This window comes from Camponotus vicinus, unplaced genomic scaffold (assembly GCF_025532165.1).
Source record: "Camponotus vicinus isolate PSW18456_S1 unplaced genomic scaffold, iyCamVici1.0 SCAF_9, whole genome shotgun sequence".
NCBI lineage: Eukaryota > Metazoa > Arthropoda > Insecta > Hymenoptera > Formicidae > Camponotus > Camponotus vicinus.
In genome coordinates, this window is record NW_028141981.1 from 2678990 (window position 1) to 2703370 (window position 24381).

At 28.2% G+C, this 24381-nt stretch overlaps 2 protein-coding genes across 8 annotated transcripts in view; one reads left to right on the plus strand and one right to left on the minus strand.

Annotated features, from left to right (window-relative positions):
- The window catches only part of LOC145977223 (protein arginine methyltransferase NDUFAF7, mitochondrial), a 73289-nt gene that overhangs the window by 4002 nt on the left and 44906 nt on the right, over positions 1-24381 (minus strand). The gene's annotated exons all lie outside the window — the stretch shown is intronic.
- On the plus strand, positions 932-23427 carry LOC145977220 (monocarboxylate transporter 12). 7 transcript variants are annotated; one of them, XM_083109014.1, is made up of 12 exons: positions 932-1349; positions 12403-12547; positions 14771-14975; positions 16814-16954; positions 17415-17603; positions 17928-18171; positions 18252-18444; positions 19024-19194; positions 19444-19666; positions 20107-20346; positions 20509-20634; positions 20927-23427. In XM_083109014.1, the coding sequence occupies exons 2-12, from the start codon at positions 12422-12424 to the stop codon at positions 21082-21084; spliced, it is 2016 nt and encodes a 671-aa protein (XP_082965140.1). In that variant the 5' UTR covers positions 932-1349; positions 12403-12421; the 3' UTR covers positions 21085-23427. The 7 variants fall into 7 exon arrangements, with proteins under 7 accessions (XP_082965140.1, XP_082965138.1, XP_082965143.1 ...); XM_083109012.1 differs by lacking the exon at positions 932-1349 and adding an exon at positions 4600-4718; XM_083109017.1 differs by lacking the exon at positions 932-1349 and having other exon boundaries at positions 12429-12547; positions 14771-14989.

Consider the following 24381-nt stretch of genomic DNA (forward strand, 5'->3'; position numbering starts at 1 on the left):
ATCCTTTCGATTTATCAATGCATAATATCTTTCTAATAAAAATTAATGATGTTAGAAGCGGAAATTTATTTTCGTTATATACGTCGAAGTAAATTAATTTTTTTACGAAACTCTTATTTGATAGCATACGTTTACGACGAATTATGCGGTTCGTGAACTAACAGATAACCATAAAACTTCATTAATTAACATTATAGTTAGCTTTATCAAAATGTATAAATTATACAACTATAAATTATGTATTCGCATTAACTGTGAAAAGAAAACAAAATAGCCTGATGCATTTTTTATAATATATTAATAAATATACTATTTTATATCAATAATTATAGTGTTCTTTGGCGTATATTGGATGTGATAGTATATTTTATTCTTTGCGTAACCTTTAGCTGTTATCTAGAGAGGAAGAAGACAAGCCCTTACCGTAAATGACTACGTGCAATTAATTATACAGTGCCAATTATCTATCAATAGAATCCCATGTAATCGCAAAACTAGTTAAATCCGCTTCGCGCGCTATTTCGAGAAAATTAGACCGAAGTATTCATTATAATATAACAACGAAATTGCAAACAAGAATGCTCACCATCAACTAAATATACAACCGCCATATTATACGAGGCGACAAACACATGCTGTACTCGATCGGGAATGAGATGCAATTCGAGGATCGCTTTCATTTTTTTTTCTTTTTTTTTTCTTCATTTTTTGTATGTTCTCAAGAGAGGGACAAGCACACGATCAAGTCTCGCAAGTAAGTAAACTTGTACTTTCGTTCTCTTCAAGCGGATAATACAGGAGGGGGCTCGACGTTGCCCAGAAAATTGCGCGCGGGAGGTCTAGAAAAACGCTTTCGCGAATCGTCGGTTAGCAAATCAGGGAGAATTCTGAGCGACTGTAAGTTATAGCTCACGAGTTATCCGTCTACCAGTCCGTCTTCTTCATCGCCGGCTCTCGGCTGGGAAAGAAGAACGCGCGAACATAAACGTTTGAAATATTTTTAGAACTACACGTGCGTACATATTGTGAGAGTACACAGTGATCGGTAGGAAAAAAACAAAAAAAACAGGAAATTTTCGCAAATATCAACTTCCTCTGTTGCGCAGAGGAGAGCGATAAGGACTTATTTTGTCCGCGAGTCGATTCATTTTAGCACAGCTGATTAAATCACTCGCGCATGTGGACCACCGGCGTGTCGCGGATTGACTTGCCCGAGACAAAGACAAACAAAGCGCTCTTGTTGAAGAATCGTGGAAGCATCTTCAAGAAGAGACGCGTTTGCTTTGTCTGCCTGTGTGGTAGAGAGAAGATCGCGGTGCGAGTTTACAATCGTCTGGCAGAATAAAGCGGTAAGTAAGAATAAATTGCAATAAATTATATTACCGCAATAAAATAATGTATATTGTACATGCTCTACAATTAATTTATTTGCGTACTCCAACCCAGAAACTGCTGCGAAGATTTCATTTTTGAAAATCTTAATTTTGCTGCAGAAAAAAAGATACATATATACTATATTTATCATTAAAAAAGGAATTAGAAATTGAAAAGAAATAAATTCAACGAGCTGATATAACTTTTTGAATAATTTAAAATGTTTTAATTTTCTTTAGTAAGTTATATAAGAAATCTATATATAATGATAATTCTTTAAAAGTTTTCTTTACTAATCAATTAAATTTTACAAATAAAAGAAGGATTCTGTTGGTTATTCAATTTTTCATTTATGTATAATTACTCTTAATAATATATTTTTTAATTTCTGGATACATACTTTTAATCATTTATGGTTAATTTAAAAAAATGTATATATTTTTCGCATTTTCTCTTTTACCTTCATAGAATGCATAAAGTCATCAAAAATTTTATTTTCTCGAAAAAGCAAAAAAATCTAGCCAATTTTGCCAACTAACGCCGATCAAAATCATGATTAATTAATTGATCATAGAAAGTCACGTTCACATGCCGCGCCAAATCGACGACAGTGCATACTTTTACGATCTCGTGCCACACATGTGTTCGAACCGCCCTGTAACAGCTTTCTCGCGTATCTGAGTCTGCCCAGCTGTCCTCGCGATTCCAACTGAATAATTATTTGCCGATGATCGTGATGCGAGGTGACGATGCAAATCTTTATGGATCTCGATCGTGTTCGAGATGGAGGATCGGGAAACTTTTCAGCCAGTCGTTGCTCACCCAGGTTCGTAATCGCGTCGTGCCACTTACGTCACGTGTCGCGCCATGCCATTTACCAGTGCGCTTGGAAACTTCAAAAACGGGTTGTGCATTCAGCGACAATCTCCTGCTCTGGGAAACGGGTTATCGGCCAGTCGCCTCCAGAATCCTTATCGTCGATCAACGGCACTTACGCCATAAACGTGTGACGATGCTCCGGATGATTTTTGATGCTTTAATTACTTGATACGATTTTTAATTTCCAATTTTAATTTTATCTTTTTCTCGATATTTTATCTTATAGCATGAAATATCTTATAGCATAAAAATTCTTTACGCGAAAATCAAATCCTTCAATTTTACATACATCTGAAAAAGATACTTTCGGAAATTTTATATTTTATTTTATATATTACACCTAATTTTGTGTAGTTCTCACAACATTTTGTTTGGTCTTTTCGCCTTGCAGTTAAAGAGGAGATAAGAACGATCGGAAACTATTAATCATGTTTGTCGCATTTGTTCGACACGGTAAATTCTGTCTATAGTGACGAATGAACGACTCAATCGTGCGATACGGTAATTTGATCGTAATGCGATTTCTAAAAGTGCATACAGCTCGATGCACGTTTGGCACGCGCAGTTAAGGTTAAATTTTGCATAATTAAAAAGAATATAATGAAAGAATAAGAAAGAATAGGAATACATGTACATTGTTTGAATTGTCTCGGTACATTAGAGGTTTTATTTAATCATGCATAATGCATACTTGATCGAATTCGAGAGGCATGTTTGCAATCTATAATAAGCTCGCACGCGTACGAATATCTACATATATACTTGTGTATGTGTGTGTGTTATCACATAATATAAATCTGAAATATAAAACACGTAAACTTGACATTGAAGATACGAACTATGTATAATATTTTCTAATAAAACCACGGAATGAAAGAAAAAGTGATAGTAAGCGATAGAGAATAGCGTTTGAATTTTTGTTATTTTATAACATCAAGATTTGTCTCTCATAAGCGATATAAAAATGATAGAAGTCATCATTGTTATATAACATAATTAATGTTTCTCTCAGTTTTATTTATATATTTTATATATTTATATTATTTATATATTTTTATTATATATATTTTTTTTATTTAAAATGTAAAAAATTAATTATATACTTTAATGTGTTATTCTAATAAATCATATTTTATAACGTAATGTTTTCTTTATCCTTAATGTAAACTGAGCAACAAATAAGTGTGTTGCGTTGCGCTGTGAAACATCAACAAATTTAATTAAAATTTACATAATGTATTCGCGTAACAGCAAACGATATTATTGAGAATACGTAATAAATAGATGCAGTCATTTGAATTTTTGAGTACCCTATTTGCGATCTATTTCACTCACACTGTACGAGTATGGCAGATACTTATGTAATATTTTTCTATAATATATATATTCTGTATAATATTCTTTTAAAAATAAAAATTACATTGTGCGTCTACAATATTGAATTCATTTTTGTATTTCGTCAATTTTATTTAATATCTGTTCATGAAAAATGCTCACAATGCTGTTAATGATCACGATCATTTTAATTTTCGTATGATCTCATCTCGAGGATATATCGATGCATAAAATGACTGCAGAAATTTAGGACAATGAGTCGTTAAATTCACTTTAAATGTATAAATAACGATTTACTCCCAAATGATGGTCGACCCCGAATTTTTAGCACCGAAACTTTCTACGATCGTTGCGTCATTTCAACTGTCGCGACGAGACAGATACGAATTAAATATTCAACGCTTCATTGCGATGAGTGATATTTAAAAATTATCTTATGTATAGAAAACACAATGTGCGATCGAGTTATAATTATCAACAATTTCGAAATAGATCATCAGATAAAGTTCTAGAGTGTTTTATCTAAACATACACGTTTACTCGCGAATAAAAAAATAATATATTATTAATGATCCAATATTTTGCCGAAATTAATTCACATGCTGTATATCGTAATTTACATATAGCAATCAATTGAATAGTTCATTGTAATCAAAAATAAAAATAGGCTACAATGTTGCATCTATTTTTGACTGACTTTTTCGACTAATTGAGAAATAATTATTAATCGAGAAGTCTCTTTAAAGATTGTAATCTCATAATCTTTGATTAATTTCGATGTTTATCGGGCAAAGTTTTTGAAGAAACATCGTGAAACATTGAGAAAACAAGAGGAAAGAGGAAAAAGAAATTTATCTTTTGGGTATCTCTTTCGTTGATGCTGGGAACATCGCGACACTTCCACTCCAAAATGGGCCAATCTGACATCCCATCGTTATCACTGACCGACGTAAAGTCGCGCCGTTCGAAACCGGAGCGCGCGACACTTTAGTACGCGCGCTTGCACGCGTCTACGCACACGCACGCGTGCGGCCGAGAGTGCTGCATCTCGCTTCTCTTCGACTCTTTTTCCTTTCGGCACATCGGGACCTCTCTGCAGTCGGTGACAGTGATTTCGGAAAGATAGATAGGTAACGTGTCTCCGTCTTTATGTCAATCGCGCTTTATTTTATTAAGAGAAAGAGACAAAGAAATCAGCTGGGATCAGCTGTTTGATAGAGAGTGCGTGCGAATATAAAGCATGTAAAAAGAGTGATCCATATCCTGTAGCTATGTGGAATTTCTTCCGAGAGTGTTTCCCGCGCAGATTTAGCCACGCATGCGTACGCAACATGCGTTTACACGTGCGAATATTTTCATTGCCGATAAATCGCGGTAAACCACGAAAAATCACGAAAAACTAATAAAAATCCACAAGAGCTATTACTTATGCGATATATTCGATTAATCAATAAAAGAGTGTTTGCGCGCAGCCGCTTATAATGCAGCATAAATTAATGTTCATTAATAGTTTATTAAAAATATCAGTAATCGTTATCTGAAATATTCATATCTCGAAAAACAACTATATTGTGTACTTTCTCCTTTCTAATATCTAAAAATATTTAAGCAGTTATTTGTAAAAAAGTCACATTTTAATCTTTAAAACAAATCGGAAACTTTCTTTAAATATATAACTTTAAATATTAAAATCGAGTATACTAAGAGCAATTAATATTATCGTGTCAAGAATTATGAAAGGAAATAATAGCCAGAATTTATCATAATTATGAATCAATGAATATATAACATACTTATTGGTTTGCATTGTTCTGCAAAAATCGTGATCTGCTTTCTATAATTATTTTTAGATATGAATTATTTTTATATTATCACACGGTACAAGATAACTGCTCTAGATATTCGTGAACCTGATGCAAAATTTATTTCAAAGTAAATATAAATCAAAGTTCTTTTTTTATTTTTCTTATTATATTTTCAAAAAAGATTCTATTTAGAATTTTTATCATATATTAACGCTTTTAATTTATATAATAGAAACACAGCTATCTTTATTAATTTATACTTATCGCATTTTATTAAGCACTATAGCTTTTACATGTATTTATTATTAGGAAATCATTTTCATCTATTAATTAAATTTTACAATACGGAATTCAGTAACAAATGTTACAAATGATTATAAAATGAAAAAAAATTTTAGTATGAATTTTTTCGCAAGACGCAGATGTTCAGAAGAATGTTTCATAAATTTGGAATATATCTTCGCGCGCAGATGTTTTTTTTTTTTAAACTACGAAATTCAATCGGAATGTTAGAATGCAAGGTAAAGGTTGCTTCAAGAGAATCAAGATGATTAAGAATATTTTTGATACAGTAAGGCCATCATCTGGTTCCTTCTCGGCGTATCTTCTCTTATTTACATCATCGAGAATTCATCCACATTCATTACAGGAGGAATTTAAAAATTAATCAACAAGCCGTGCAACTTAGAAGTTTTTTATTTAAATGATATTTATTTCGTGCAAGTCTAATAATCGTATACCAGACGCTGTATAAGAGGCTGTATTATTTCACGTGCATAACAAACATATGAAATAACAAGACTTGATGTATTCAATTGCGCCAGAAATATAATTTAAAAAATAACAAAATATATATGTATATATTATGTTAAAAAAAGAAATAATATATTATATTAAAATATATATATATAATTTAATTTTATTATAAAAAGATTATTTAATAAATATTTCTCTTCCTTTTTTACTAAAAACTGAATCTCATTATTCGGCCATCAAAGAGCATGCAAACATTAATCATATCATTCATTAACATATTATACTTTCTGTTTAATCAGATTAAAAAAAAACTGTCGGTAAATTCGAAATAGAAAATAAAGAGTAAAAAGAAACAACAAAAGCGCGAGAATAATACGATTAATAGCTCGTTCGCGGTTATTTATGGAGAACTTTTGTTAAATTTTTGACGCGTGTTATTATCGTCAATCGTAAGTATTATTAATAAATAAACGCATAGCACGTGAAGTCGTCAGATAAGTCCCCTCGAACTTTGACTCCGATTCATAGCTCAACTTGTTATTAGTGATGAAATATGAAAAACACTGTCAAACTAGTCCAGCGCAACAAACAAATTACATTGACAAGTCAATCTTACAGATTCATTTTGAAAAAATTACATTGACGTTTTATTTTTAATTTTCTATACATTTAACCATAAATAGAAATAGCGATGCTATTACAGAGAGATTTTATTTTTTACCTTCTTATTTTTACTACACTTTATCTCGTGTCGCATCTCATTCATGATGAGAGGCAATAAAAATCGAATTAATCCATAAATTCAGACTAATGAATTTTTCTGACAGTATCTCAATAAATTTAGAAAAACCAACCATGAGGATAAATAAGAAACACTTTCGTGAAACACTTTCAATTCATTATTGGCCGATTTATTTAAAAATAGTGACTAAAATCTTTTTCGGGCGAGTAAAATTTTCATATGTCAATTTTACATTTGCGAAGATATCTTGTTAACAAATTTCATTATATATTTATTATTATGTATTAAATTTTATATAATAATGTAAAAAAAATAATAAATATATTATATAAATATATATTTATTATATATTTGCATGAATAATCAAGCATCATTTATATCGATATTAAATTTAAAATTTTTCCAAAATACTATAAGGTATTATAATTTCATAATAAATTGTGATTCTAATAATATCAAATGATTATAATAAAATATCGAAGTTAATATATTCTAAAATAACGCCCACCCGCAAAGAACATTTATTATATTTCGAGTGGTCAGCTTTTTAAGATAATGTTTGTGAAATATCAGAAAACAATCACCACTCTTGCGATAATTATGTTATTGCAGTGATAGGCCATAATATAAATCAGCTTATACGATATCAAGATATTTATCTGATTGAATGAATGAAAATTGGATGTTTATATCATTGATTCGCATAGAAAAATTAACGAATGAAAGTACAGAATATGATTGTAAATATCTCGAAAAAGCCAGACCATAAAAAGCAGAGTGGACTTTTTATTTGAGTGTGATGTTTATTATACCCAGTGAGATAGTCTGGTCAGCACGCATTTTATACAGAAATATATTTTACTTTCGCGAGTGCCATGCAGTTTAAATGTACCATGATCAAGGGAACAATTTACTACATTTCTAATTCTCTCTCTCTCTCTCTCTTTTTCTGTATTTTATAAATCGTTTTAACGAGAATACAATTTAGAATCATAAAATAAACATGAGAATATTTTTCAAATAATGAAAATATTGCTTTCATACATTTAAGACTTATAATGCTTTAAGAGATTATATATATTCCAAAATAACGCTCACTCGCAAAGAACATCTGTTTTAAGTGATCAGTTTTGATACCACTCTTGCGATAATTATATGTTATTGCAAATAGGCAATGATAATATAAATCAGTTTATACGATATCAAGATGTTTATCGACATCTCATTTAATAAAAATCGAAATTTTTATATCATTGAGTTCGCATAGAAAAACCTATACAGTCTCTAAACTATAAAACATACATAGGTCTCTAATCTCTTAAAACATACATGAAGGATTTATAATGCTTTAACCCTTTCGCTGCGGCGAAGTCTAATGCGTGACAGACGACACATATTTAGCCGTGACCGATATGCGACAAAGTTCATAAAATTTTATAAAATTTTATAAACCTTTCACTATCGTGTAAAGCGTATCAGTTACTAGTATAAAGATATTTGAATAATGATAATAAAAATACTGAATGCCTAAAGGCGGCAATAGCATTATCTTGGTGATAACAATTGAACCCTTTAAGACGCCAACATTATACAATTACCAAAATTTCAAAACAGCAGCGAAAGGGTTAACAATTGGTCACTGAAACACATTCTGTAGGAAAATCACCATTTTCTATATCACACATTTTGAAATCTAATTTACATACATATATTCTTACGAAATATGGAAATGCTGACAACAAAAGATTTGAAAAATAAGGAGCTACACATCAAATAAATGATTTCTAAATAATGATATGAAAAAAATAATTCGAATAAAGATAAATCAAATAATCCTGTTATGATCAATATTTTTAATATTTTTATAGGATGGAATTAAAGAATTTTATTATTTATTAAATAGATACACATTATGTTTTACAAAATTTGAAATATTATGCGTTTCCATATTAAGATCTTCTATCATTAAAGAGATAAATCACAAATATAGAAATAATTTAAAAGAAAAAACGACAAAAAGAAAAGTGATTCATATATTCTACGAAAAGAAAGACATATATAAAAGCATATCGCAATAAAAGAGATTATAATGCAAAATCTATAAAATATACATTATGTTACGACTGACAATTTCCCATAACATGCACGCCAGCTTCCGCGGTACTTTGCGTGTCAATAAAAATTTTGCCGCTTCACTTTGTAGTAACGATGATGCATAAAATATGCGATACTTTGTATTTTTTGCACTCACTTACAATACCACGTTGTTTGTCGAACGTTAAACATGTATCATTAAGTATGAATAAGCGTTGCATTCTCTTTATTCTCCTTATAATATGCATTATTCGACGTTTAAGCAAGTTTAGTCACACATCGTGATTACAATTATTATTATGAGTGTTTGATCTTCTCATTATTTCATCGCGAATGATAATTTCCTTTGATGTGGCAGTAATTTATTCCCGACTGCCAATTAATGCAGTACTCACGTGGCATTATATATAATATTTATATATATATTGTGTAAAACCATGGAGTTTTATTAGCGTTTTATCTTTAGTAGAAAGTAAGTGGTAGAGGGTGTCTGTTTGCTCGATAAATACTTAAGCATAATTTATCAGCGAGATAGCAGAATTGCATTGTCCGTTGCTCACTGATAATGATTTATCTCGTTTAAAGAGGTAATCAACGTTCTTATAAAAATCATCTTCATTTCTAGAACAGCGATTACTATGGAGCCATGTCTGAGTCTTTGTGATTGCCTTATTTCATTACAGTTTTCTTTTTCATCTTCAATACGACTTTCTTTAATACAATTGACGTGAATCTTTACGTCATAATAGCGAAAACATAATAATATCTTGCGCATATATGTAAATATCTTACATGTATGTATCGTACAATGTATACTTTACTCTTATCAGTCTATTTGTTTTAAATCAAACTTATGTCAAACGAGATAGAAAAAAATATGATGTACATATAAGATATATGATAAGCATTAGTCTTCAATTGTAACTCAATTAATAGAAACTTCTATAATAGATAGAACTTCGATTGATAGAAAGAAATATAATAGATGAAATTCTATACAATATCAGTGTAATGTGTTAAATAATAGTCCTTCAAATATTGACCATATATATTCAGTATAATTGTTTTAATATAATCAGTTTAAGTAATATTTGAAAAAATAATTGTTAAATATGCGAATATATTGCTAAGTAAAAAAAACAATGTTAATATATAAGTATAAATAAATAAATAAATTATTAATAAAAAATTATTAAAACATAAATTACTGTAAAAATTAAAAATAATTACAAATAATAATTAAATAATCTATTTTTTCGTAAAACGTTACGTTTATATATTCCATTCTTATATACTTATATATCATATTCTTATATATTTATAGATTATATTATAAACTAACGAGTTTAGCATCAATATTTTCATATATTTTATTTAAAGTTTTCTTATATTTTATTAAATATTTTCTTATATTTTATTATGGTTAAATGGAATTAATCATAAAAAAGTCGAAAACAACGAAAAAAGTCAAATAAAGTTTCAAAATTTATTTTCTCCTTTCACAGACTATTGCTTAGCAAGGGAATGTAAAATAAAGTCACGCTAAAAATAAATCTGTTATCAATTAATAAAATTTACACATATTTTCGTTTACATGATAGCTGCTATATATTATATAGATTTTTGCAAATAACATGTCGCGTCGTGAAAAATGAGATCGTAATTCTTAATCAATTTTGATATTGTATCTGACAAGACACAGACGTATATTCACATGTACATTGTGAAGCATCATAAAATTAGTGTCACATATAAGATAGACGTTCCGAATTACAAAAGTTATTTGTGTGTTGTGTATCAGAAATAAATATTTTCTCGAACTTATCTTATCGTTGATTTATAAGATACAAAATACTTAAAACGTGGCAACATTTCAGACGTGTTAAGCATCATTATAATGCTTGCTTTGCTGTCTTTTCATAAACTTTCATTTGATTAATATATAGGTATGGCTTCAACGAACAATTATTTTATTTTCTAGTTTAATCACGGCACGCTGAAGTTTAATTATGAATTTTTTTTTAATTTCTTTCAATGCTTCTCTATATTTCTTAAATCATAAGGTCAATAATTTATATAAACTATAAGCGATTGAAATATCAGAAATCTTTTCTAAAAAAATTGATCACTTTAAAATATATACATATAATAAAATTTTTATTTATAATTTTTTAATAAATTTTATATTTATTTTAAACTAGTCTCAAATATATTTAATATTTAAAATTAACTACAAAAAAACAAATAATAATTTTCTTTAGCATTTTGATAAAAAGATCAAATCTAAATTGATCGAAGAATTTTTTGATGGAAGCTAACTCTGGCTCTATTTGATACTGAAAAAGCTGGTTGTGCGATAACAAAATCATTTAATTCTATAATTGCTTGTTTTCCACCATTTTCGTTCTGATAAGGTAACTTATTGCAACGGCAGCATATCGACTACTTATTATTAAATTCCAGAATTAATAATAAGAATTAATTAATAACATATCATATCACCGATAAAAGATCTTTTCTTAAAATAAATCAATTAGAGATGTTGTTTTTTCACTTACTACAACTTACTAATCTTATTAATTCTTCATTATTAAATCTACATTGCTCGACATTGTATTTTATGAACACATTGTATGCTCAAATAGTAAAACGATAAATATTCTGTTCGGAACTATTTGTATTCTTTTTGAAGAAAATGGTCATAAATGAACTAGACATTTATATGATGAGAATCATTCAAGTTTAATTGTATTACGTGAATACGTGAGGTAATCGAGCACAGACAAACGCTTCAAATATTACTTATGTTACTTTTGAGTGACAATTAAATTCTTTATTATGCATGTCTGTACTCGATTTTTATTGCCTCCTAATGGGATGGAATATCATTGCAAATAATACGAAAATTAGTATTGTAAAAACTATAGATCGCTTATGAAATTAGATGGATTTATTAAATACTTTTATAAGATATTTGATTGCAAAAAATGTTTTATAAATACTATTTAATAAAATGTTATTAAATATCCTTTTCATGATATATAAATCATATCAATAAATCATTAATATGATATATTAATGATACATTAATATGATATATTAATCCTAACATTTATATGGTGCGTTATTACATAAGTATTTTTTTAAAAAATCTTATCTCAAAATCAATATTTCAAAAAGACATTTGATTCAAAATTCGTTCGAATATAAAATTTCTTTTTACGTTTTTGAAAAAAAAAGAAAGAAAGAGAGAGAGAGAGAAAGACAATCTTTGATACAATTCCAATATTTACAAATATATAAGTTTTAAACTCTTTCTGTAGCATCTGACTTCTCGAGTTATACAAAACTTTATTTATTACCTTTATCTTCATTACACGAATTTCAAGCAGCATTTTCCATTCGAATATGTTTCAGAGATTTAAACAGCACGACAATGTCGACGATAATAGCTAGCAAAACGGAAGAGCAGATCTCGAACGCGAGCAAATCGCAGCAAAATGATCGCAACAAGATTGATGAGCTACAGCTCGAGGACGTTAACGACAATAACAATGATGAGGTGAGTCGACAACGCGCACCGTACATACGTTAAAATGCAAAAGCTCCAAAAAGAGTGCATCGCGCCACAGGCCACAGCTTTGGCGATCAGTATATTCGTGTTGAAAGTAACGGGCGGATCGTATACATACATATGTTATAAACTGCAAGTGCGATATCATATTTGCGACATACTAATGAATCCGATAGTCCTTGTCTCGCTAAGGGTCATCTAAAGGCGGACACGCGCATTCCCTGTTGAATTTTTCGTTATCAATCCGTCTCAAATTTAACAACGTAAACTACTGCTGTCTCCGTTCACTCTTAATTTTAGCGAGCGATAATAAAAAATCGCTTTGATTTTTATGCCGCGAATAACTGATAATATATTTTGTACACAAACAATAGACCCTTCGGACAACGAATCTCTCCGGATTATATTGTGTTTTCGATCGTATTGTGTCATTATTTGTATTTTCGATCGTGAGAAAGTACTTTCATATTCATCGACGGAACCTTTGCAAGAATAAGACAAATATAAGACAATTTTCTGAGATGTAAGAAACGCTTCGCGTTCTTTGATCACGTTGATTTCATCTTTTCTCTTTATTTTCGTACTTAATCTATTTAGATTGAATATTACACATAAATTTTTTTCTTTTTTTTTATGAATTACACAAATGATAATATTGATAATCAAATCGCAACTTGAATGTATAATTTTTTACTTGTTTAAGAACTTAAAAAAATATTGATTTTCAATAATTATTAAATTGAATTGAATTTTTCTTTAGATTCCATTAGGTGAAACACACACATTATTTTAAATTGAAGCTATGGAAGATAAATACGCAAGCATTTACGGTTAAGTTAATGTTTTAAGCGGCTTGGCGGCGAATTGATAACTTTCAAAGTTTTAGGTCACGAAACGGCCGAAATACTAAAGGCCGGCCTCTCGGCAGCTTTCTGAGCGGCCTTGATCTTAGCACCTTGTGAATTTCCAACGAACGAAAATGTTGATGTTGAAATCAGTCGCAAATTATCAAAAAACAGTCGCAAATTAATCGAACTCGTCTTAGCAAATTATATCATATTTTATCGTATTTTTTAACAAGCAAAAAAAGCAATGCAATGAATATTATCTTTAATGATTATTATCCTTATTGATGATTGAGGCATGAAAATTCCAATTTTATTGTTTGTTTTGCACACAACAACTATGCACATTTTGCAACTAATGTAAATAAAATGTAACATTTATAAATTGTAGATAATATAATTGTTTCTAAAATTAATAACTAACTATTAATAATTTTAAGTCGTTTATCGCATAAGCAAGATTTATTATATTTAAACTCTATTTTTTAACGTAAATTCTTTTAATTTAAATTAACCCTTTTAACGTACATTTTTTTAAATTAAATTAAAATTAATATATTTAAATTATAACAGTTAATTTCTCAATAATGTTATCTTTATAAATTTCTTTTCTTATTTTAAATAATTCATATTCAAGAATACTCTCGCTAATTTTGTTTTAAGCATCGTAGTTAAAAAAGGCTCGTATCTATTAGCTATTTAAGCAGCTCGTTTTCAAACGCGAACAAACATCGGCTGCAAAAATTTCCATACTAATTAGAAGTCACAGGTCTTCAATTTCTTCTATCACGTTTGTATCCAAAGCAAATTTTCGTTTTAATTGTATTTTTTTCTCGAAAAACAGATTACGGCAAATTCTAATTTATTTATCATAAAATTTCCTATACATATTGCATATTAAAAATATTATCCAAAATATTCTCTTATTCAATATTACATACATTCAACTTTTTATATGTATAGCTTTTTATCATGTTGCTTATTCTTTTATATTATAATAAAAAAATAATTTTTTTGCATATAATTATAGCTACATTTTATTTATTTAACCTATATCTAATATGATAATTTTTAATATAATATTTTTATAATCTTAATTTAATGTAATATTCACATATGCAAATAACATCTTATTTATATATATGTATTATATTTTCTTATTGATATATTCTCCCTTTTATTATGAATATAAAATCTCTAACTCTCTCTAATTCTTGAATACAGCTCTAGCTGATTGAAATGAATTGAAAATTTAAGCAAGAAACGCAGCAAAATTAGACTATTTTGTGATAATTTTGCAAAAAAGCATCTAATGAATTTTTGTTAGATACTTATGAATCACTGTAAAAGTTTTGTGGGTTAATAGACCATCGAAGTGGAAATGGTGGTACCACCTGACGGAGGATGGGGCTGGGTGATTGTCGGAGCCTCCTTCATGTGCAACTTTTTCGTCGATGGTATCATCTTCAGTTTTGGCATATTCTTGAACGATATCGCGGATGCATTTTCCATATCGAAAGCAAGAGTCGCGCTTGTCGGTTCATTACAAACTGGATTTTATCTCATGGCTGGTTAGTAGCGACATGTATGTAACATTTAATAGCAAGTCCAAATATTAATTTTAGAACGCTGGATTTCAACAGTATTTCATTTTATCATAAAAATATATCATATGTCTCATCATATATCATACATCTTATTGGATATAATGTTATTTTCATGGTATTTTGAATTTATTATTAAAAAATTTAAAATAATACTTTCTCGTTCTGATGTTTCAATCTTATGCTTTTGTTTCTTCTTATGATTTCAAAACTAGCTTTCAAATAAATATAAAGTAGTAAAGAAAACAAAAATTAAAAAAAAATAAAAATGATATGTATTATAAAAAATGTTGTAATTTTTATTGTTTTTACAAGATTAATCCTAAATTCAATAATTTAATAAGATTTTAATGAAAAAAAGAATATATATACCCTACTTAAAAGACGTATAAGATTTCAGATATATTTCGTTCCTAACAATAATGATTAGGTGTCTATCAAATTTATATAACAATATGCTATATCAGTATTGTATAATAATAAGTATGTGCCGTATAATTAACTATCGCTATAACTATAACTATAATATATATAGCAGTACAAAAAAGAGTAAATATGTTTTGAGTTATCAATTCATAAAATTCACTAAATTAGAAACATAAATCTAATAAGTACAACGAATACAAAAAATCTCATATCGTTAAACTAATAGATTAAATATATAATTCATTTATTTTAGATAAAATATTAGATAAACTATTTTCTAAAATAAATAATTTTCTAAAATAACTATTTTTTCTAAAATAAATTTTAGAAACTACTTTAGATAAGTTATCTTACAATATTGAAGTTAATGTTTTTTCGAGATCAAACTACAATATGGACGCAATATATTGTTGAATGAACAAAATTGATAAATCTTTTTGTAAAATATTAGCGATATAATAAACTCGCATTTAGAACATCTTCTTGATATTGAATCGATCGATAAAGTAACACATGACACTTGTATTTGCGTCAGAATTAGCATCGCAATAAGCAACCGTTTGTATAATCAGTCTCAAGGATTTTCGCAATGCAATCCAGAAAAATAAATATGTAGAAACTTTTCCATTCAGCGCTCAATTTAATATACAATGAATGCTTTAAACAATACTTAATGCTTTTAAATTATCATAATCTCAAAGATTAGCGATAAAATTTCAATAATTAGTAATCACATTTCATAAACATTAAACGCATTTAATTTTATTCTAGTGTATAATATCTAATGACTTAAGATTTGAAAAAAAAATACATGACGATTTATATGTCATGAAAAATATTCCTTCATATACAGTACGTAATTAGCATAGCAATGCACACGGGCATAGTAAAAATATACTTAATTACCTGTGATGATAAAGAGTAATGTTTAAGGAGTTGCTTTCTGCAATATATCTTTAATATTGTGTAGTGTATATGTTTCTGAGAAATTAAGAATTATTTATATATTATATATAATATATATATATATATATATATATATATATATATATATATATTTTATATATATATATTGTGTAATATTATTAACAGTAGCAGTATATATTAATAAAAGTATTTATAAATATACGATATATATTATTTTTACAAATTTTCTTGACTGTTATTTGAGGATTTGCTAATTTGTGTAAGTTACATATTGTTAAACAATGTACACAATAATTAATATCTCAAAATAAAATCAATTAAAATCGAATAATAAAAGTGTAAACGAGTGATTTGCATGTTTTTATCCAACCGAATAGCTGAAGATTAAAGATTTATAATCATTGATCAAGTAAAACATTTACATAAATTAAATTATGTATTACTTTTTCTAGGTCCCTTCGTGTCCGCCCTCGCTAACCGATATGGCTTTAGACTGGTGGCGATATTAGGAAGCGTAATAAGTTGTATCGCTTTCGTCCTCTCGTATTTCAGTACATCTATCGAATTCCTTTACATTTCTTACGGCGCCATCGGTGAGTTCTTTTTATCTCAGATATTTCTTATACAATTATCTGGCATCTCCATTAAGTTTCGTATAGAATCTTTTTATGTGTACACACACGATATTTCCAATTATTTTTTATTTAATTTTGCACGGATGGTTTTTTGCGAAATTCAAGCCGCATCTTATATTATTATATTTATTTAACTATCGTATTATATTTAACTATCGGGGAAATTATTAATATTTCGATATTTAAAAATTTTACATTATTTATATATTTTAAAATAATGCATAAAAATTGATTATATAGGATAATACACAATATGTATTAAAAATTAAAGAATATATTACAAAAAAATTTGATATAAAATTTCGTCGTGGAAATCGATTTATTCAGAGATCATATATTTTATAACGAAAACAAATATTAGAGAGATTTATGTACAAACATTCTCTCTTTAAAACAAAACTTTCTGTCAAAAACTTAGGTGGTATCGGTGCGGGATTGATATACGTGCCAGCCGTAATAACTACCGGATTTTATTTCGAGAGATGGCGAGCTTTAGCTACAGGTATCGCGGTATGTGGCTCTGGAATTGGTGCATTTTTACTTGCACCGATCTCAGATATACTCGTAAAAAATTTCGGCTGGAGGGGAGCTCTGCTATTTCAAGCAGGTGAGTTTTATATAATGTTATAATGTTTAAATATATTTAAAATGTTTAAAACGTTTAAAGAAGTCAGAGATATATAATCTTCATTAATTCAATTTCTGTATAATATATTATGATATGCTAAGGAAACATATATATTAATGAATAAATTTTTATATCGACAAATGTATAACACATATGTATATACATATATATTTATATTCATTAAAATATTAATATATAAAAACTGTAAAATATAATTATATGTAATAGTTATATATAATATAAATAAATACATAAATATTATAACATCAGTATTGGTATGAAAAAAACTTGTGTGACTTATAGGCATGCTATTAAATTGCGCTATATTCGGCGCATTGTTCCGTCCTTTAAAACCAACGAGAATTAAGGTGAAGAACACCTCAGAAAACGCCGCGCTCGAGGTAAAAACTGCGTTGATGGGAAAGGGTGTGTCAACGACCTCATTACACTGTGTGCAACCGAATAGAAGCGGTTTCTTTGGCACAAATAATAACACGGAATATCCGACGGCAGCAGAACTTTTCAGAAGTAACCCTAATATAATAAAGTAATAAACTAAAGGTTCCATTTATATATGACAATAATCGTTTCACATCACTTTACGGGATTCATTGATTTTTGTTCCAGCTCTAAGTCCTTGCATTCGTTGCACAAAGTGCACGTGGAGACACAGTTGGAGAGGAAGGTGAGCAGTTCGGAGAAACAGCTATCCTCGCCGATATATCCTGACTTAGACGTTGTAAATAACGAAGAAAAGATAGCCGAAGAGAACAATCTGCTCAACGGCGACTTGGAACGGTTAAACGGACAAGTACCAACGGTACGACCTACATGTATATACGTACATATATGTATATGTTAGAAGAACGAAAAATTCAAGTGCTATAAATTTGAATTTGCAATTGATCGTAAGACTGCAAACTGAAACGAACATGTCTATAAAAATATCAAAATGATTGATAAATATGTGAAAAACAAAATACAAATATATTGTTTATCTAATTCGTTTGAGATTAACGGATTAAAACAAAGTCGCGAAAATGTTTAGATTGTACATCAAATTTGACAAACGATGCGAACTCATTACTTCAGATTCTCACCAGTTCTATTTATCTCTTTTGTTGTTTTCAAAGTGAAGGATATCTGAAATATGGACGTTCAAGAAAAAGCAACTATGTTTATTATTGCCAAGAAATGAAATAGAGCACTTTTAAAGTTATAAAAGTCGATTCGATGGCCTAGAAAATCCATGACTCGTGAATTACTTATTTTTGCCAACATCTCTATTTTTGTACAATTTACAAAAAGATATTTATAATATTTATAAAATATTAATTGTACAAAAGTAAATTTCCTATTTCGAAATTATTATTTTGTAATTACAAATATTTTATTTTAGATTCGCCGACATACGATACATAGCGGCAGACGCCTTCGAACAGATTCTGAATGCAGTCAAAAGTCTCTTAAAATGGGCAAACGAAATCCGAAAGATCCGCAGAGACCGTTTTATAGAGATGATATTTTTTATGGCGGCTCCTTGAACAGACTTTCTCATTACAGATCGCAGGTAAATTCTATCAATTATCTTCACAAAATACTGCTAAAAATATATAAATATATAATAAAAAATTTTATGTATATTAATTATATCTGAAAAAATTATTTTTTGGGACGCAAAATATTTGCTTTTTTCTAATCTTAATTCTATAAAAAGGCAAAATAATAAGTTAAACTGGATTAGAATTAAATTGATGTTAATAAATCGGCGATTTCGTATAAACATTTTACTTAGAATCAGAAGCTTGTAATTTTGCAGCAATCATCGGTTGGTTATCACATGTCAGTGACGCGGCTGCCAACAGCAACGGATGTAGCGGAGGAGAAGAGTGGAAGTTGCTACCTGTGTCCGGAAAGTGTGAGGCGAATTCTGACCACAATGCTCGATTTAAGTCTTCTAAAAAGTCCTTCCTTTCTAATACTAGCGATTTCTGGCGGCCTCACCATGATGGGCTTTTATACGCCTTTTATGTACGTGCCAGGTACGTATATCAAATGATCAATAATATTTGTTCTTCTATAGCTTTTTAATCACGTTTAAAAACATATAATTTTTCAAAAAAACTTGTAAGAAAAAATAATACGTATCACTTGGAATTTTCTTTCTAATAATATAACTTAAAATAATACATTTAAGGAATAATAAAATAATAAAAATTGATTAAAATTATCAAGAATAAAAAACAAAAGTAAAATAATAAATAATATTTATACTATAAATTAAACAGAAATAGAGTTTTAATTTTAATTTTATTATTAAAAATTTTAAGATCATTATTTATTAAAATATTTTTTGCATTTATAGTTAAAAGAGCTAAACTTATAAAAGGATATCATTTATTTCTATTATATTCCTGTAATATATTTTTTCGCGTTATTTTGTTTATTTAAAAGAGATTTTTTTTATTTGCCATTCTTGCAGATCGAGCTATAAAGGCTAACATGAATGCTTCTACGGCCATGTTCCTCGTTTCGGTGATTGGTATCGGTAATACCATCGGTCGTATCGTTTGCGGTCTAGCAAGCAGTTTCCCTGGAGTTAATGCTTTGATCGTGAATAATATGTTTATCAGCGTCGGCGGTTTAGTCACAATATTCTCCGGCATTTCTCTGACGGAGGGATATCAGTTCTTTTATGCAGCCAGCTTTGGTCTTAGTATATGTAAGCAGTATATGCGAGCAGTATATGTGAGCTCTTAAATTTTCATTATAAATCTTTTATATATCATCTCGTCTAATACACAATGTCTTGATTTAAAATTTTTACACCAATGTGGTTTTAATTTTATATTTATAAAATTTACAAGAAAATATTTTTTTTCAGCTGTCTTTGCTTCTTTGAGATCGATTCTAGTTGTGGATCTGCTCGGTTTAGAAAAACTGACAAACGCTTTTGGACTGCTTCTTCTGTTTCAAGGCGTGGCAGCGACTGTAGGCGCACCTCTCGCAGGTAATTAAAATAAAATCATATTGATCATACTGATCATATTTCTCGGACTATATTTTCATAAATAGCGACACTAAAAATTCATTTTAATTAAATAATGCTGATTTATACTTCGCGACTTTTATCCGACAGCGATATCGAACGATTATTCTTCGATTGCAGGAAATATTTATATCGTTCGTTAAAATTATTCTTTATTATATATGCCGATCTCATAAATTGTTACTTTATGATCAATGAATCAGAAAACTTCGACGTTAATTCATCCAAATGATATTCACACATGTGTAAACAGGTGCATTCATGGATGCGACTGGAAGTTACGACGCCTCTTTCTATCTATCTGGCAGCTTAATTTTCGTATCAGCTGTGATTTGTTACCCGTTAAAAAGAATTAACATGTGGGAAAAGCGTGACGAAGAGAATCCAATGACGGACCCTTCCGCGTCCTGATCGAAGACGCAAAACTATACTACATTCAACATATTCCACGCGCGTGCTTAAATGCGCTTGATGCATAATTTATAACATAGCATGCATTTGAATCGAGAATATAATTATGCCGTACGCGCTCACGCCATCGAATAGGTCGAATAAAAAACGATCGATCTTGTGCGCGCGATTGATTGCATTTGCTCGCGCTTAAAAACAGCTTCTTGGAGCAGAATCCGATCATGTATCTGGAAAATGTGTTTATATTATAAAAAGAGAATGGAAAGGAAAGTGCCTTTGACATGCTTGAATCCACTTTGATTCGCGCGTTAAAGCTTTGATCGTTTCCTTTGATTTCTTAACAGGACTTCATGAAGCAATGTAACAATTTTATCTCAATAATTATAATATAATAATTTTATCAATAAATTTATCAATTGTAAATTTCTAATAAGCGATCTATGCATTCCATTGGACAATAATTCCAATTTTTGATATTATGTAGTTTTGCTTTTTAAAATAATAAAAAAATAATAAAAAAAATAAATACAAAGTAAAATTTTACGAACTTTATTTTGTATTTATAAAGATAGATAAAATTTATAACTTTTACACATACATTCTATTGATCTATGTAACTGTTCTTTTTATTTACTAGCAAAAAATACATCAGAAAAATATGATAGAAAGACAGTTCGTAAAATAGAATTCAAATTCGTTTACATTTATCTGTCTTTTACTTAATGTCAGTATAAGAGATAAAATATTTATGCCTTATATTTCGTGCGAAATTTAATTTTTGTAATTTTTTCAAATTTTAAATTTATAATTTAAATCATGTTATTATACAAAATTTTAGAAAAGCTTCCATTAAATTGTTAATTTGCTAATTTACTATTAATCTCAACTGTGAATAATGACTTGAAATTATTAAAATAATTGTGACATCACAATATTTACTAATACTGTATTTACTAATTAATTACTATATTTACTAATTAAAAAAAGAGCTAGTGTAATCATCATTTAAATGTCAATAAAATAGAAATAATATTTATTATTTATAATTCTTGAATTTATAATTAAATTTGTAATTATATGAAAAGTAGTTATATGAAAAAGATAATTACACTAATCTGTTTTTAAAAAATATATATTTATACTATTTTTATAGTATAAAAAAATAAGGTTTGCAAATAATATAATAAAAATTATTATAAGATAAAAATTTATTCAACAGATGGTCATATCGTAAAAATTGATTATTAATTCTATCATTGAACATTATAATGTCACGATTAACTTAAATGAAATGCAACGATACAAACAGCAAAAAAATTGTTGTCTCAATCGAATATTCTTTTAGCAACCGAAACTTCGTGAAGAAGTAGAATGTTGAGCTGATTGAATTTGTTATGAATCAGTTGTAATATTGTTTGTATTTTATAAAGCGAAATTTTTCTCTTTCTTTCTAGCAAAAGAAATTAAAATTAGATAATATGGACATTTTAATTATATTTTACATATAATTATATTTTATTTATAATAAGCTGCATTTTGCACATTATTGACATTACATACAAAATATATTATACTGAAATACTACAAACTACCATATATGCATCACATATAATTCTTAATCTTTTATAAGATTTTATGTAAACATTTATATCATTCACTTGTGTATATTCCATAAATAAAAGTTAAGAGAAGAAAACAAAGTATGTATATCATATAATGTGCATTATGCATGTGTTCATATGACATCTGATGTCTGTATTGATGATTTGTATTTTACCATGTAATTTTTTTTCACAAAATGTGCATTTTTTCGATGTAATTTTCGATGTTATTTAAAAACAGTATGTTAATCCATCTATTTTTAAAACTGACTAAACTCTTCCTTATAAAATCCATATTTAATCGAGGACTATTTTTATAAAACTCAAGTGCTTATGTCACAATGACATAATTAAAATTGTCAATTTTTTTGTACAAAGAAATTATTGCATTCAAATGATTAAGGATTTTATTAAATAATTTCGTATTTTTAAGATTATTGTCATATAAAGTTATGACGAATTTAGTTAATTTTAAAATTAATCAACTCGAATATTTATTGATTAGATAAAGTTATGACGTTTTATCTATTAAATGTAAGGAAATTATTTAAAAATCAAATCCTAATATTGTTCCTAATATTGTTAATTATTAATTCAAGTAATAAATGTACGCACATCTTGTATATTATTTTTGTAAGATCATGCGCAAATCTTCAGAAATGCATTATGCGAAAAATTTTTGCAGATAAATGAAATTACGATATTATAACAAAATATTAAATGTAATCAATTTAGAGATTAAAGTACGTTAAGAGAATTAAATTTATAAGATAATTGCATCATTTCTTTTATATCTATCTTTATCCTATCCTAATCTATTTGCTTACTAAAATTAACAAAAAATATTTTTTCAATATAAATAAGTGATTTTTTGTAAAATTTGGAGAAATATATAGTATTAATTTTTAAGAAAATTTTCTTAAACAATCAACTTAATGCATGAATATACTCTGAACTATATGAAAACTGTTTCAGAATAAACAGAATTCTCGAAAATCGACCAATATTTCATTTGAATTCGTATATGTTTGACGATGATTGTTTTATTTTAATCGATTTCATCGTTTTCATTTTAAAAAATATAACTCTTTCTAAAAGTAAAACTATAAATATTAAATTAAAACTATAAATTTCTGACGAAAAATGATAAAAAATATCGTAGAACAAATTGAGACATTACATTTGGCTTTTCAGTTTGTTTTAAGGCATTTTCTTTAATTTAATAACTAAAATTATTTGTTTAAGTTATAAATAAAAATTATAAAACTTTTAAAAATAAAAGAAGAATTCTTAATTATCAGTTTTCACGAAATAATAGCAGCTTCACACATGTAATACAAGATCAACTCATATTTCGCTAATATACTATTCTATATACTTGCTGACAAACCTTTGTCAATATGTCAAAGTCACAGAGTTCTGTCTCTTGAGAGAGGATGTGAATCATATGTCGACGCATGAAATCGTGAATTATCATATAGCTATGTACTAGTTTCATTTGCAATGTGATATGTCACGAAAACAAACATATTTACCGCGAATACAGTGACGCACCACGTTGTGCATCAGATACATAACGGAAGGTAGAATACAGTAAAAGTGCAAACGATGTTTTTCTTCGACATGACATATGCAAAGTGCATTGACACGTTATTTATTGTAGAAAACCGAATGCTGAAGCACATAAATTACAATG

Excerpts from the sequence above, each read along its gene's own strand:
- LOC145977220 (XM_083109014.1), top strand. The coding sequence starts at position 12,422 with ATGTCGACGATAATAGCTAGCAAAACGGAAGAGCAGATCTCGAACGCG. Across the intron at positions 17,604-17,927 it reads AGCTCTGCTATTTCAAGCAG|GCATGCTATTAAATTGCGCT; the intron begins GTGAGTTTTATA and ends TGTGACTTATAG. Across the intron at positions 19,667-20,106 it reads GCCTTTTATGTACGTGCCAG|ATCGAGCTATAAAGGCTAAC; the intron begins GTACGTATATCA and ends CCATTCTTGCAG.